Raw genomic sequence first — 12,627 nt, forward strand, 5'->3', positions numbered from 1 at the left:
TAGGCCCCATCCCTACCCTACCTGGTGGTGGGTCTGGGGTGGTGGTTCAAGCAGCAAAGGCAAGCTCCTTTTGGCTCCTAGATCGTGTACTGCACCCCAACAATCAATCAGCCCAGAAGCCACGCCTTCCCTTAGGAGAACGAATTTGAAAAAGCTCTCAACTGCCTGTTTGGTCCTTCCCAGCTCATTCCAGGAAAACAGACCTGGCTGGAAGGTGATTAGATCATTAGAAGACGCTCATTGTAAACTAATAGCAAACTCAGCCTCTTCCACCTTCGAAGAAACACTAAATACGGTGCTATTAACACCAAATTAGCCAAGCCATAAGTGGGTGTGAGATTTTTCCCTAACTGGGTTCTCCGGTGACAGGTCACAATTGCCTGCAGCAGAAACCCATGCCTAAATGCAAACGTCGATTCTCAGGGATTATGGGAGACTATTGTGGTCCAGTGGGATCACGTCTAAACTGGGAGCCCCGGAAGCCCGCCGATCCGCTCTGCCGCGCAACGAGGCGCGTGCCCAAAGCGCCGCCTGAGAATGACTGCAGCGACTCTACGTGGCCCAGTGGGGCGGACAGGGAGGCTTGGAAGATCAGAGGAGCCCGGCAAGGAGCATCTCTGTCTCCACCACTCAACCAAACCCATGGCCTTAAACGAGTTAAGGAACTTCTCAACGTCCCGGTCTGTAAACGGGACAGGGAACGCCGCAGACCTCCCAGCACACTTGGAGCTCAACTCAAGCAGAGCGTCGCACTCTTCCTTACTGGTGACCGTGCGTGATGGTAAACGTCGTCGAGGGATCCTTACGAGGCCACCCTAGGGGGTGGCTACTCCTTCTCGGGGGTGTGTACCTCCAAAATGTGTCCCAGGAGGCAGAATCCCGGAGACCAGGATCCTCGTGTCAGAGGGAGCGGAGGGTATGTGTGGGGCACGGGGTTAAGCCAACTCCCTGAGTCACCCTAAGAAGCCGGGCTGGCAGAGCTAGCTGGTCCAGCCTTAGCCCCAATCACAAGCGCCCCGCCCTCGGTCCCGCCCTCCCGGAACCGGCGCCCCCATTGGTGGCGTCCGGCGGCGCTGCCGCTGTTATTTTTCGAATATATAAGGAGGTGGCGGTGGCAGCTGCCCAGCTTTGCGTCCTCCCCTGCTTTCCTCCCCGCACCCCTCTCCTCATTCCCAGGCCCACTGCTCTTCCTCCCTTCTTTCCCTCCCTCCTCCCCCTCACCCCAAGCTCGCTCTCGGAGCCGAGCCAGCTGGGTCGGCGTCTGCTCGCCCTCGTGCTTGTGGCCCTGTAGCTAGCTAGCTTTTGCCCACCCCGCCACGATGGAGGTGCCCCCGCCGAGGTCTGCGCCGGGCTCGGCTCTCAGTCCTGCCCGCGTGCTCGGTGGCGTTCAGCGGCCGCACCACCTCCCAGGCTTCGGGTTGGAGCCTGATGGCTTCCTGGGGTCTCCGGAGCGTGCGGCTTCCTCCTCTCCGGTTACCACTCTTACTCAGACCATGCATGACCTCGCTGGTCTCGGCAGGTAGGATGCCCCACGGGTACTGGGTGTGTTGGGATGGAGTGCCCCGAGTTGGAGGAACTAGGCACCGAAACCTAGAAGTGCTGAGCACAAACGGCTTTACCCCTGCTTCAGGGACCTGGCACGGGGGTGCTGAGTCAGAAGTTGTGCGGCTTACACCATCCAAATGGCCAGCTAAGGATCATTTACCGCCACCGCCACCGCCCCGCTCCCTCACTGTGCCCATGTCACACTGCCTCCCTAATTTCTGCCTTAGGCAGAGGATCCTTGAGGTCCGCTTAGGAGTGGGTCGTACAAGCCCCTGCTCTTTGCACCCTGCATCTCCCAAACGCTCCTAAGGCTAAAACTGACTAAAGACTGACGGACCTCCCTAAACGTTCTTGTGGGGTCCCAGCTGGGTGGTCCAGCCACAATAGAGACCCAGGTCTTGGCCTTTGCCTCCAGGAAAGTGCATGGATAATAAGGTGGGGCTGTGAAGAGCAGGGAAAAGTTCCACAGAACTTCCCTGCTGCCTCCTGCCCACCCTCCTCACTCTTCTCCAGTCAATCCAGAGAAGACCCTCTAGGGCCTCCGTGGAATGAAGAGCTTTGACCTGAGATACAGGATAGTCCTAGAATGTGATCATCTCTCAGTAATGGATGGGCCCTTCATAGCTAGGGGATACATGGAAACATGGACCAACCAGCTTCTAAACTCAGCATTCATTTCCCCCCCCCCTTTCCTGTGCCTATTCTCTCTTCCTAGTGAGACCCCAAAGACTCAGGTAGGAAGCCTGTCATTCCAGAACAGGCTGGTGGGCCTCTCTCTGTCCAGGCGTACCTCCCTGTCATCCGTGTCCTCAGAATCTTCTGATGCAGGTAAGGCCCAGGGTCCTGGGTGAGGTCCCCTAGGGTCAGAAGAGATCAGGGAACTGCCTGGGTCTCCTAACTTCTCAGCCCATCAGATGAACGTCCTTCCCACGGCTGGGTGGGCCCAGAATCTTCTCTCTTGCCTTCAAAGGTGAAAAGAAAACACACCTCTGGTGGGTCTTACCACACCCAGCCTTGACTGGGGAGCCTGGGGAAGTCTGGCCCTTGGTAGGAGATGTTATCATACCTATTCGAAACCTAGTGATGCGGCCACTGAACTGCAGCCCCACCCAGAAGGCACTCACTACCAAAAGGTGGTCCTTGTGAAACATTCTCTCAGTCTGTAACTTTTCTCCTTAGGAAACCATTATCTTTTCCAAGTAGTTTTAAACCAGCCTAAGAAAAATGCTTAGGAAGCATTGTGCCTTTAAAAAACTGTGTTGAGGACAGGCCGTGGTGACACAGGTCTTTAATCCCAGCACTCTTGGGAGGCAGAAGCAGGCGCATCTCTGTGATTTCAAGGCCAGCCTGGTCTATAAAGTGAGTTTCAGGACAGCTATTCAGTTACACAGAGAAACCCAGTCTCGAAAAAACAAACAAACAAACAAACAAACAAACAAAAAAACTGTGTAGAGACATTTCCATAGTAAACAAATAATGTAGCCCTGGCTCCTTTGAGGGGCAGTGTCCCAGGCTCAGGGTCCGTAAGTAGGTTTTGTTTCTTTTCTTAAAGTGTGTCTTGATCTCAAATAGGAAGAGGTTTCTTTTTTCCTTTCTTGGGGAAAAGTAAGCAGGAGAGACTGCCGCTTGCAAGCCACAGTGCTCTGTCCCACCAGGTCTCTGCATGGACTCCCCCAGCCCTATGGACCCGCAGAAGGCAGAGCACGCGTGAGTAGAGAAGACAGGGATCCCACCGCTGAGGGGCTGGCACCTGCCCTTGGGAATCGATTTTCCTTTCTTTTTTAAGATTTATTTTTTTATTGTGTGTTTGTTATGTGTTTCTCTACATGGGGATATGTGCATGTGAGCAGTCAGGCCTGTAGAGGCCAGAAGAGGCTTTGGATCCCTTTGGAGCTAGGGTTCCAGGTTGTTGTGAGTTGCCCTATGTGGGTGCTGGGTACTGAACTCAGGTCCTTTGCAAAAGTGACGTGTGTCCGTAGTCACTGAGCCATCTCTCCCGCCCCTCCAGAATCCTGCATTCTTACAGAGAAATCAGAAAGTGGGCAGACCCCTCAGGGCTGCATCCCCAAGCCTTGAGAACTGGGGCTTCCTGTTTGGAGAAGGGTCTGCTATCATAGAAGGCAGGTGAGAGTAGGTTTCAAGACCAGAGGTCATAGGGACAGTGGCTAGCATTGTCATTCAGAAATACAAAGCTAATGTCCCATTTTCCTGTACACATTTTTGTGCCCGTGAAATGTTTTCCCAACTTGAAAAATATGGTCCCGCTGGGTGTGGTAGCTCATATCTGTAATCTCAACACTCAGGAAGCTAAGGCGGGAAGAGAGAGTTCAAGGCCAATTTGGGCAACATGGTGAGACCATATCTCAAAAACCTAGACCAAACAAAAGCTGTGTCTGCCTCTGGCTTGAACACTTGCCTGTCCCAGCCAACCCAGGCCCTTGGCAACAGGGAGTGGAGAGAGAAAGCTGGCCTTTGCTCTGGGCAGATACCTCTTCCTTGCCTATGGGCACAAATTATGCCTTCTAGAGCGCACCTGTTCCCATCCAGCTGCCGGAGTAGCTGTCGGGCATTAGGAGGGACAGCTGAGCACTGCCCACCAGAGCGTTTGGTTTAGGGTGGCGGTTACTGTTTCCTCCTGGTGCCTTTGATCGGACTGTGCTGAGCTCAGGGTGTATTCACAAACAGGAAACAAGAATTGGGTGGGGCTGGGGAGGAGTGGAGGTTGGTCTTTAGTGACGACAACACAGATCCCTCACCCCTAAGGCCCAGCTAACAAGTGATGCCAGGCTGATTGCACACGGGCCCCGAGGGGCCTGTGTTAGCTTTTGACTATTTCCAGTTTCTCAAAAAGAAGCTGGTGTGTGTGTGTGTGTGTGTGTGTGTGTGTGTGTAAGTGTAAGTGTAAGCAGGCTCCACTTGACAGGTGGTCGCCAGCAGCGTAGTTGTAAGGCAGAGCTGTATGCAGAAGTTGTTGCCTCGGCCTCAAAAGGAACATCTGTTGGAATTCCTTGCCGGCTGGCCTCTTCTAAGACAGCAGGAGGGGGTGGAACAGAGGTTGGGTCTTAGAAAATTCCACAGGAGGGAGGAGAGGATGTAACCCCTATACTTGTCACTAGGAGTTTCTGCTGGGCTGATCCAGAAAAAACACTAAAGTCGGGGTGGGGTGGGGGGGCCCTGTCCTGGAGAGAGCCCGGCCAGTTTCTCCTAGTGGAAAGGACAACCCAGCCTTCCTGGGATCCAGCCCAGAGTCACCCACATTGCAGGGTGCTTTTAGCCTATTGTCATGGGATGGATCAATGCCTTTCATGGCGGCCATATGGCCCCACTGTTGTAATTTGCATACAGGTGGAAGGCCTGTGCTCGCTGGTGCAGGCTGGCGAGACTGTTGCCTTGGTGATGTCTTAATGACCCTGTGACCTGCCCCAGCTGGCTCCATCACTGCCTTTCTCCGGGCCTGCTTCCATTCAAGGCAGCCTTTAAAATCCCAGACTGCCTCAAACCCTTCATCCTTGGTACCTGGCCCCACCAGTAGTGGGCTTTTTTTTCTACTCTCCCTTTCCCCTAGCCTGACCACAGGCCCTTGCTCTCATGGCTGACCCTTTGGGGATGGGCCTGGCTGGGGCCTGGGGCCTGAGGCAGAGGTTGGGCTCCAGAGAAAATGGGTCACTTCTCTCTCCTAGGTTTGAACAGGCCATTCAGACAGCCAGCCTGGTCATTCAAAAGTGAGTGCTCTCCACCCCTTCCCCTACTCACCTCCCGCTGTCTCCCGCAATGTTTGGGAGCAAGGAGAGACTGCCTGCTTTAAGTCACTGACCCCCATTTTCCCAGCTCTGAACTGTCCCCCTTTCTTTTACAGTGAGCAGTTTACCATAAAACGCTTCCGGTCCTTACCAGTGAGTGTCCTCCAAGGCCTGACAGGGAGTTGTTCAGGCATGAACATCTTGGGGGGCACCTCTCAGGGGGTGTGCTTGAAGTAGCCAGGCATCGCTGGGCTGGTTGGGGGAGATGGGGTTTTATCTGGTGGCTGAGTGGCCTGGGAGTTGGAGCTGGGTAGCAGAAGGTAGGGCCTGGGTGATAACAGGAGTGTGCAGCCTTCAGTGGTCACTACCCTGTCTGATTTCCTAGGTGAGGCTGCTGGACCACAGCCCTGTGCTACAGAACATTACCAACTCCCAAGCACTGGATAGCCGTGAGAAAAAGGAGGCAGGCTACAGAGCAGCCAGCAGCCCTGGCGAGGACAAAGAGAATGTGCGCTTCCGGACCCAAGGGTGGAAGAGGCGTGGGGAGAGAAGGGTGCCCTGGGGTTATCCTGACGTCTCCTCTCCAATCTTGCCCGCAGGATGGCTATCTCTTCAAGATGCCATGGAAGCCCACTCATCCCAGCCCTGCCCAAGCTCTGGCAGAGTGGACCAGCCGCAGAGAAGCCTTTGCTCAGAGGCCAAGCTCAGCCCCTGACTTGATGGTACATGAGGAGAACTGACCTCCTGTAGGGCGCGCCCTCAAGAAACAGCTCAGGGGAGGGGTGGGGGCTGGAGAGATGATGGTTCAGTGGTTAGGAGCACTGGCTGCTTTTTCAGAGGACCTGAGTTCAATTCCCGACACCCATGCGGCAGCTCACAGTCCTCTGTAGTTCCAGTCCCAGAGGATCTGATACCCTCTTCCAGCTCTGTGGACACTGCTGGTACATGGTGCACAGAAATATGTGCAGGCAAAATGCCCGTATACATAAAATAAAGGTTAAAAATTAAAAATAAATAAAAGTTTAAAAAAATTTTATAGAGACAGTAAGAGAAGAGTGATCCAGACTCCCCACCCCCACCCCCAAGTCCTGGAGACAAGTATCCTCAGAAGGGCTGGCAAACCCCCACCTCTTGAGTATTCTGTTCTTGTGATTTGGACAGTGTCGTACCCCTGAACGGAAGATGGACGTAGAGGAGCTGAGCCCTGTGGCCCAGTCTTCCTCTTCCTTGACTCCCATTGAGAGGGCTTCCGAAGAAGATGATGGATTTGTGGACATCCTGGAGGGTGATTTAAAGGTAAACAGCCTTGGTCCACTAGGCCCCTACTTGCTCCCCATTCCGCTAGCCCAAGAAAAGGAGAGCTCTGGCGTCAGCAAGACTCCGGCCATAGCCCAGTGTCAGAAGCATTTGAGGGAACGGAGTACCAGCCTGCTACTGGCCAATCAGAGAAGACCAGGTGGGCTGGTGCTCCAGAGGAATGGAGGCTGGGCACGATGAAGGTACTTCTCCTTGCTCGGGGCATGCCCCTGCAGCAGGTGGGTCCCTACAGCTCTTCAGGTCTCTGGGACTGCCATAGATGGAGGAATCAGCAGGGCTGGGGATAGCCCAGCATTTCTGGGGGAGTAGGTAAGGGAAGGCTCTGAGGTTTATTCCATGCTCGTGTTTATGATTATGTCCTTGCCGATTTGACCTCAGGATGATGATGTGGTCCCCCCAGGCATGGAGAACCTCATTAGTGCCCCACTGGTCAAAAAGTTGGATAAGGAAGAGGAACAGGTGAGCCTCGGTAGTGCCCCCTTGGAGCTCGGAGATGTGGGGTTGAGGGACTGGGTTTTCCAACGGCCATGTTACCCTTGCCAGGATCTCATCATGTTCAGCAAGTGCCAGCGGCTCTTCCGCTCTCCATCCATGCCGTGCACCGTGATCCGGCCCATCCTCAAGAGGCTAGAGCGGCCCCAGGACAAGGACGTGCCTGTCCAGAGCAAGCGCAGGAAAAGTGTGACACCCCTGGAGGAGCAGCAGCCTGAAGAACCTGTTAGTTTCTTCCTCCTGGGGCTGGGCTGTCACTGCTCACCTGGGGCTGTGTTTGGGCTGAAGATGGTCTGGGATGTACTCTCTTGGCCACATGTGTAGGGGGTGGGGGGGTAGTGTACCGGAAGTTGTTTATGTGGAAGGGAAAGAGGGGGTCTCAGACAAATGGCACCGAGAGGCAGGCTCACCCCTGACCTGGCCGCCATCTGCCTTGCCTTCCAGAAGGCCCGTGTCTTCCGCTCAAAGTCCCTGTGTCATGAGATCGAAAGCATCCTGGACAGTGACCACCGTGGACTGATCGGAGATTACTCTAAGGTAGCATTCTAGGACCTCAGGAGGCTTCTTCCGTTATCCGCTCTGGATCCCTAGTGCAGGAGCGCTGTCCCCAGAGACCCCTTTTTCTCTCTTGTATCTTTTCAGTCTTGTTCTCACGCAGACTCTTCCCTCGGGTTCCCCTTCTCCTGATGCCACCTCAAATCTGTCCAGGCATCTGACATATCTCAGCCTTGAAAACCATTTCCAAATGAGTCTCTGGTATGCAATCTCCTGCCTCGCCCCTCAGCTTGCAAACCCCAAGAGCAGGAGGCAAGACGGTCCAGGGCTTCTCCATTCTGTTTTCACCCTTTGAAGGCTATTCCCTGGGTATGGGTCTCCCGAGGTTCCACTCAGAGCTGAATCTGCCCGGTCCAGCCTTCTTGTCTGCCGCCTTTTCCTTCCCTGACTGACTCATCCTTCCCTTCAGGCTTTCCTCCTGCAGACTGTGGATGGCAAACACCAAGACCTCAAGTACATCTCACCAGAAACTGTAAGCAGGGTTGAGCCACTCTCCAGGTGCATTGGGGACCACCTTTTTTTTGGCTCTTGTCCTCCCCTGGGGATGGGCTGCATGTACAGACCATCACAAGAGTGAGGGAAAACCTTGGCTACCCGCCTCACCTGCCGGCACCAACCCTGATGGCCTCCTGCAGATGGTGGCCCTGCTGACAGGCAAGTTCAGCAACATTGTGGAGAAATTTGTAATTGTGGACTGCAGATACCCCTATGAGTATGAAGGCGGCCATATCAAGGTGAGACAGCTGCTGGTAAGGCCAGGCCCGCCATTCAGATTCCTCGCCGAGAGGATGACTACCCTTCCGTGGAGTATTTCTCATGGGGAGGGTTCCTCCCAGCAAGAGGTGGGGTTACTTACCTGGGAACTGAAAGAGAAGGGGCCAGGTGCAGGCTACGGCTTGACCCCCAGATGCTCTGACAGAATGCTGTGAACTTGCCCCTGGAACGGGATGCCGAGACCTTCCTGCTGCAGCGCCCCATCACGCCTTGTAGCCTGGACAAGAGAGTCATCCTCATTTTCCACTGTGAATTCTCGTCTGAGCGTGGGCCCCGCATGTGAGTCCTGGCTCTGTCCTGCTGGTCAGCTAGTGCGCACCTTTGGCCTTTTTTGCCCGGAACTGAGTGCTGGAGTCTCTTGCTGCATCTGATAGTTTAGAACTGACCTTACTCTTGCTATGGACAGCACATTTTCTCATTACCTTCTTCCTGTCTACCTCATCAAACCATCCTTCATCCATTGCGGCACCCCCACAAAAATTCATGCCAAGTCTAGCAGCATCCTTAAAATCTGAGGACCCTGTTCTAAGCCACAATCTCAGTGACAACTCAGGCATTTGGTACCCTGTTCCCATGCTGGCTACCACTGGGGCCCTCAGCCTTCCTTCACCCACTACCACCGGGGACCCTCACTCAGCTTCCATTCATGATCTTTTCTGGTTATTCCCCTGCCTCCTGGTCCAGGGTGGCCCCCAGCTCCATCAAGTAGCTGTTAGCTTCTTAGTGCGCTGGAGTCTGTGTTTCCCATTCTCTGTGTAGGGGCCTCACCCCGGCTGCTCCCCTTTCCTCTGGGGTTCCAGCACGTGGCCCCTGCTGGGCAGTGGACCAGTCAGTGAGCGTCCCTCTTGATCCTTCGCTTCCTTCTTTGTCTTCCCTGGAGTCCTTACCGCATCCGGTCCAGGAGACTCTGGAGCATGTGTGCTTTTTCCCTGTGTGTCTGCACTAGTGACCGAGCCAGGCCATCACATACGATAGGGAAGCACTCTACCAGGGAGGGGCGCTCCCAACCCTCTCTTTACTTTTTATTTAGTTTTTGTTTTTAAAATTACCGTGTGTATGCATGTTGTATGAAGGCATATGTACATGGGTATGACATATCCCATATGTATATGTGGATGTCAGAGGGTGACCTTATGGAATCGGTTCTCTCCTTCCGTGTTTACATGAGTTTCGGGAATCGAGCCCAGGTTGCCAGGGTTGTGAGGCCTTTACCCACTGAACCGTCTCACTGCCCCCTCCCCTTAAAGAAGTTTATTTTTATCCTTTAAAATTTGTAATTAGAGTGATATCTTATTTTATATGAAGGTATTTTGCCTGCACTGTGTGTACCCTTGTATGCATGCTTGGTGCCTACAGACATCGGAAGAGGGCATTGGATCCCCTCGATTGGAGGCTGTGATAAATGGCTGTGAGCCACTATGTGGGTGCTGGGAACTGAGCCTAAAATCTTTGCAAGAGCAACAAGTGTTCTTCACTGCTGAGCTTTCTCTCCAGCCATTGGTCCTTTAAATTATATATATATTGTGAGTGCCTTTGTGTGGTATACATGCATGCAGTATATACATGTGTGCATATAAGTACATGCATGCAGAAAGGCCAGAGGAGGGCATTGCACATCCTGCTGTATACTCTCTACCTTATTCCCTTGAGACAGGGTTCTCACTGAACTTGGGCTTGGTGGCCTTCAGTCTAACTCCAAGTGATCCTCCTGTTTTTACACAAACACACCCAATGCTGGGGTTACCGGCTTTTTGTTTTTTGGGGGATTTGAACTCACGTCCTCATGTGTACTCAGCAGATGCTCTTAGCCATTGAGCCACCGCCCAGCCCTACCTTTTATTTTGTGACAGGGTCTTCCTAAATTGTCCAGGCCGGCCTTAAGCTCTTTGTGTAGTTCAGGCAGGTTTTGAACCTGCCATTCCCTCTGCTTCAGAACCCTATGTAGCTAAGATTACAGGCTTGTGCCACCCGGCCAGGCTCTGAGTGGACTCTGTACTCACTGGTCCCCTTTCTTGCTTCCTCTTTCCTGGTACATGTCTTGAGGGCTCTAACCAAGGTTACGCAACTGCCCTTCCAGAAACAGTGGCTGCTCCTGCCTTACCTCTGCCTTCACCCCAGGGCCTCCTTCCCACTCGCCTATCTTACCTAATGGATGCCATTCCTATGCTCTGAAGCCTGTGTGCTCTCGGAGACCCTCAAAGCAGCGTGTAGAGTGTATGAGTCTCTTTCTGACATGTCTCCTGCCCTGAAACCCCTCGCATGCTGCTCCAGGTGCCGATTCGTCAGGGAACGGGATCGTGCGGCTAACGACTACCCCAGCCTGTACTACCCTGAGATGTATATCCTCAAAGGCGGCTACAAGGAATTCTTCCCACAGCACCCGGTACCGTGGGTGGGGTGGCCACAGCTCTCCTCACTGAAGGGACAGAGCTCAGTCAGGCCGTAGGCCAAAAAGCGAGAAAGAAAGGCTTTCCCTGGCTCCCCACGGCTGACTCTGTTTCCCATACTGATGAACTCCTTACATCTTCTCATCCTCCTGTAGAACTTTTGTGAGCCCCAGAACTACCGGCCCATGAACCACGAGGCCTTCAGAGATGAGCTGAGGACCTTTCGCCTCAAGACGCGCAGCTGGGCTGGGGAGCGGAGCCGGAGGGAACTCTGTAGCAGGCTGCAGGACCAGTGATGAGCCAGCGCCAGTCCGGCTGCCATCTTTACCTCCTGGGGCCTGGGAGCCAGTGGGTCCCAAGGGCCTATGAGGCCGCCTACCTGCTAGAGGCCTCAGGTGCTGTTGGGGGTTGGGGCGATGGTGTGGTGTCACATCTGTCTGTCCCTGTCCTCCGTTCTCTGGTCTCACTCCACTAATTTTCCGTACCCTGGTGCCAGCCAGCCCTGTCTTGAAGAGCCCAGCCTGATGGGTGGATACCAGCTAGGAGGAAGTGCTTTGTGTCCGTGGACGCCTTTTATCGTCTTTTTTCCTTGTTTGTGTCAACTCTTTGTCTTCCCGTGTTCAGAAAGCCCCCTTTGGGGGCGAGCCTCAGCCCTTTGGGATGAGCAGAGTCGCTCCTTGGGTGGTCTGGAAGCAGCGTGCTCTGCCTGCTTCTGCGCCGACGCCGGGCTGTGTCTGCTCTCCTCTCCTGGCCTTTGCACAGACACCTCCGGGGTGGAAAACAGAAGCGCTTACTTGTTCCTGTCGTTTGTTGTCTTACCTGCAGCTCTTATTTGTGTTTGTCTGACTTAGCCTGTTTCGGGGCACACTGGCAGCTGGGTAGGCTCCTTCATACGTCCGGGGGTTAGAGATTCAAATATCACTTGCTCGGTGGGCCTGGCTTTTTGTTAGCCCAGAAAGGGAATCTTCTCCTTCAGTGCCCCCAAGGCAAGGGCAAAGGCCTGATTCAGGAGCCTCCAGGCGCCCCATGGGGCTACTGGGAACCGCAGTCTCTCTGGTCAGAATTTGCTGCTGGGCAGGACCAGTCATTGAACTATACTTTTTGATCCTGTCTTCTTCCTCCCTTGAGTCCTTACCACTCTGGTCCAGAAGACCTCTTGAGTATTCGTGTTTGTTTGTTTGTTTGTATGTTTTCTGTGTTGCTGTACTAGTGACTGAGCCTAGGCCTGTTGCAGGTGGACAGGAGGCTGGGTGGTCATGGATGTGCAGTGCCTTGCACACATGTATGCACACAAATGGGTGGAAGGATTTTGGTGAGCATGGTGGCCTATGGCAGGAGTGTGTGTGTGTGTGTGTGTGTGTGTGTGTGTGTGTACAAAGTCTTTACACTTAGCATTTGGAAATATTAAAGGAACATTGTCATGGAAGCAGCTAAATAAAAAAACCAAGCAACCTCTGGGTTCAGATCTACATCTGGGAAGGCCATGCTGGAAGGCCCTTGTGAGTCCTCTGTTAGGGCCTTGGTTCAATAAAGCACTGAGCAAGTTAAATAATCTGTTTGTTATGCGGAGCCTCTGACCATAGCAGACCCGGGGTAAGGACAGACCAGGACAGATTGGGGTAAGGACGGACCCGCAGAGGAGGGGAGGCTTTCTGGAGAAGGGACTATACCTCAGTTCTCCTCTGAAGTTTCTCATGCTTTTGAAATGGAGAACAGGGGCCCTCTTACTATGTAGCCCAGGCTGGTGTCAAACTCATGGCTGCCCTGTCTCGACCTCCTCAGGACTGGGGTTGTGAGCATACACCATCACTCCTAGC

At 53.7% G+C, this 12,627-nt stretch overlaps 1 protein-coding gene across 2 annotated transcripts; it reads left to right on the top strand.

Moving 5' to 3' along the window:
* The first annotated feature begins 428 nt into the window (after positions 1 to 428).
* On the top strand, positions 429 to 12,362 carry Cdc25b (cell division cycle 25B). Of its 2 annotated transcripts, XM_006984554.4 has the most exons (16): positions 429 to 1,519; positions 2,261 to 2,373; positions 3,201 to 3,252; positions 5,226 to 5,267; positions 5,402 to 5,438; positions 5,671 to 5,793; positions 5,885 to 6,007; positions 6,447 to 6,581; positions 6,981 to 7,061; positions 7,146 to 7,319; positions 7,539 to 7,631; positions 8,059 to 8,121; positions 8,285 to 8,383; positions 8,569 to 8,702; positions 10,695 to 10,806; positions 10,966 to 12,362. In XM_006984554.4, exons 1-16 carry the CDS (start codon positions 1,320 to 1,322, stop codon positions 11,104 to 11,106), a joined length of 1,722 nt encoding a protein of 573 aa, XP_006984616.3. In that variant the 5' UTR covers positions 429 to 1,319; the 3' UTR covers positions 11,107 to 12,362. The 2 variants fall into 2 exon arrangements, with proteins under 2 accessions (XP_006984616.3, XP_015858519.3); XM_016003033.3 differs by lacking the exon at positions 5,226 to 5,267 and having other exon boundaries at positions 1,178 to 1,519.
* Positions 12,363 to 12,627: the final 265 nt, after the last annotated feature.

Source organism: Peromyscus maniculatus, chromosome 4 (genome assembly GCF_049852395.1).
Source record: "Peromyscus maniculatus bairdii isolate BWxNUB_F1_BW_parent chromosome 4, HU_Pman_BW_mat_3.1, whole genome shotgun sequence".
NCBI lineage: Eukaryota > Metazoa > Chordata > Mammalia > Rodentia > Cricetidae > Peromyscus > Peromyscus maniculatus.

What these genes read in the sequence shown, in the direction of transcription:
- Cdc25b (XM_006984554.4), top strand. Translation starts at nt 1,320, where the DNA reads ATGGAGGTGCCCCCGCCGAGGTCTGCGCCGGGCTCGGCTCTCAGTCCT. An exon ending in CTCAGAATCTTCTGATGCAG is followed by an intron (nt 2,374 to 3,200) that starts GTAAGGCCCAGG and finishes CTGTCCCACCAG; the next exon opens with GTCTCTGCATGGACTCCCCC. An exon ending in TGGATAAGGAAGAGGAACAG is followed by an intron (nt 7,062 to 7,145) that starts GTGAGCCTCGGT and finishes TACCCTTGCCAG; the next exon opens with GATCTCATCATGTTCAGCAA.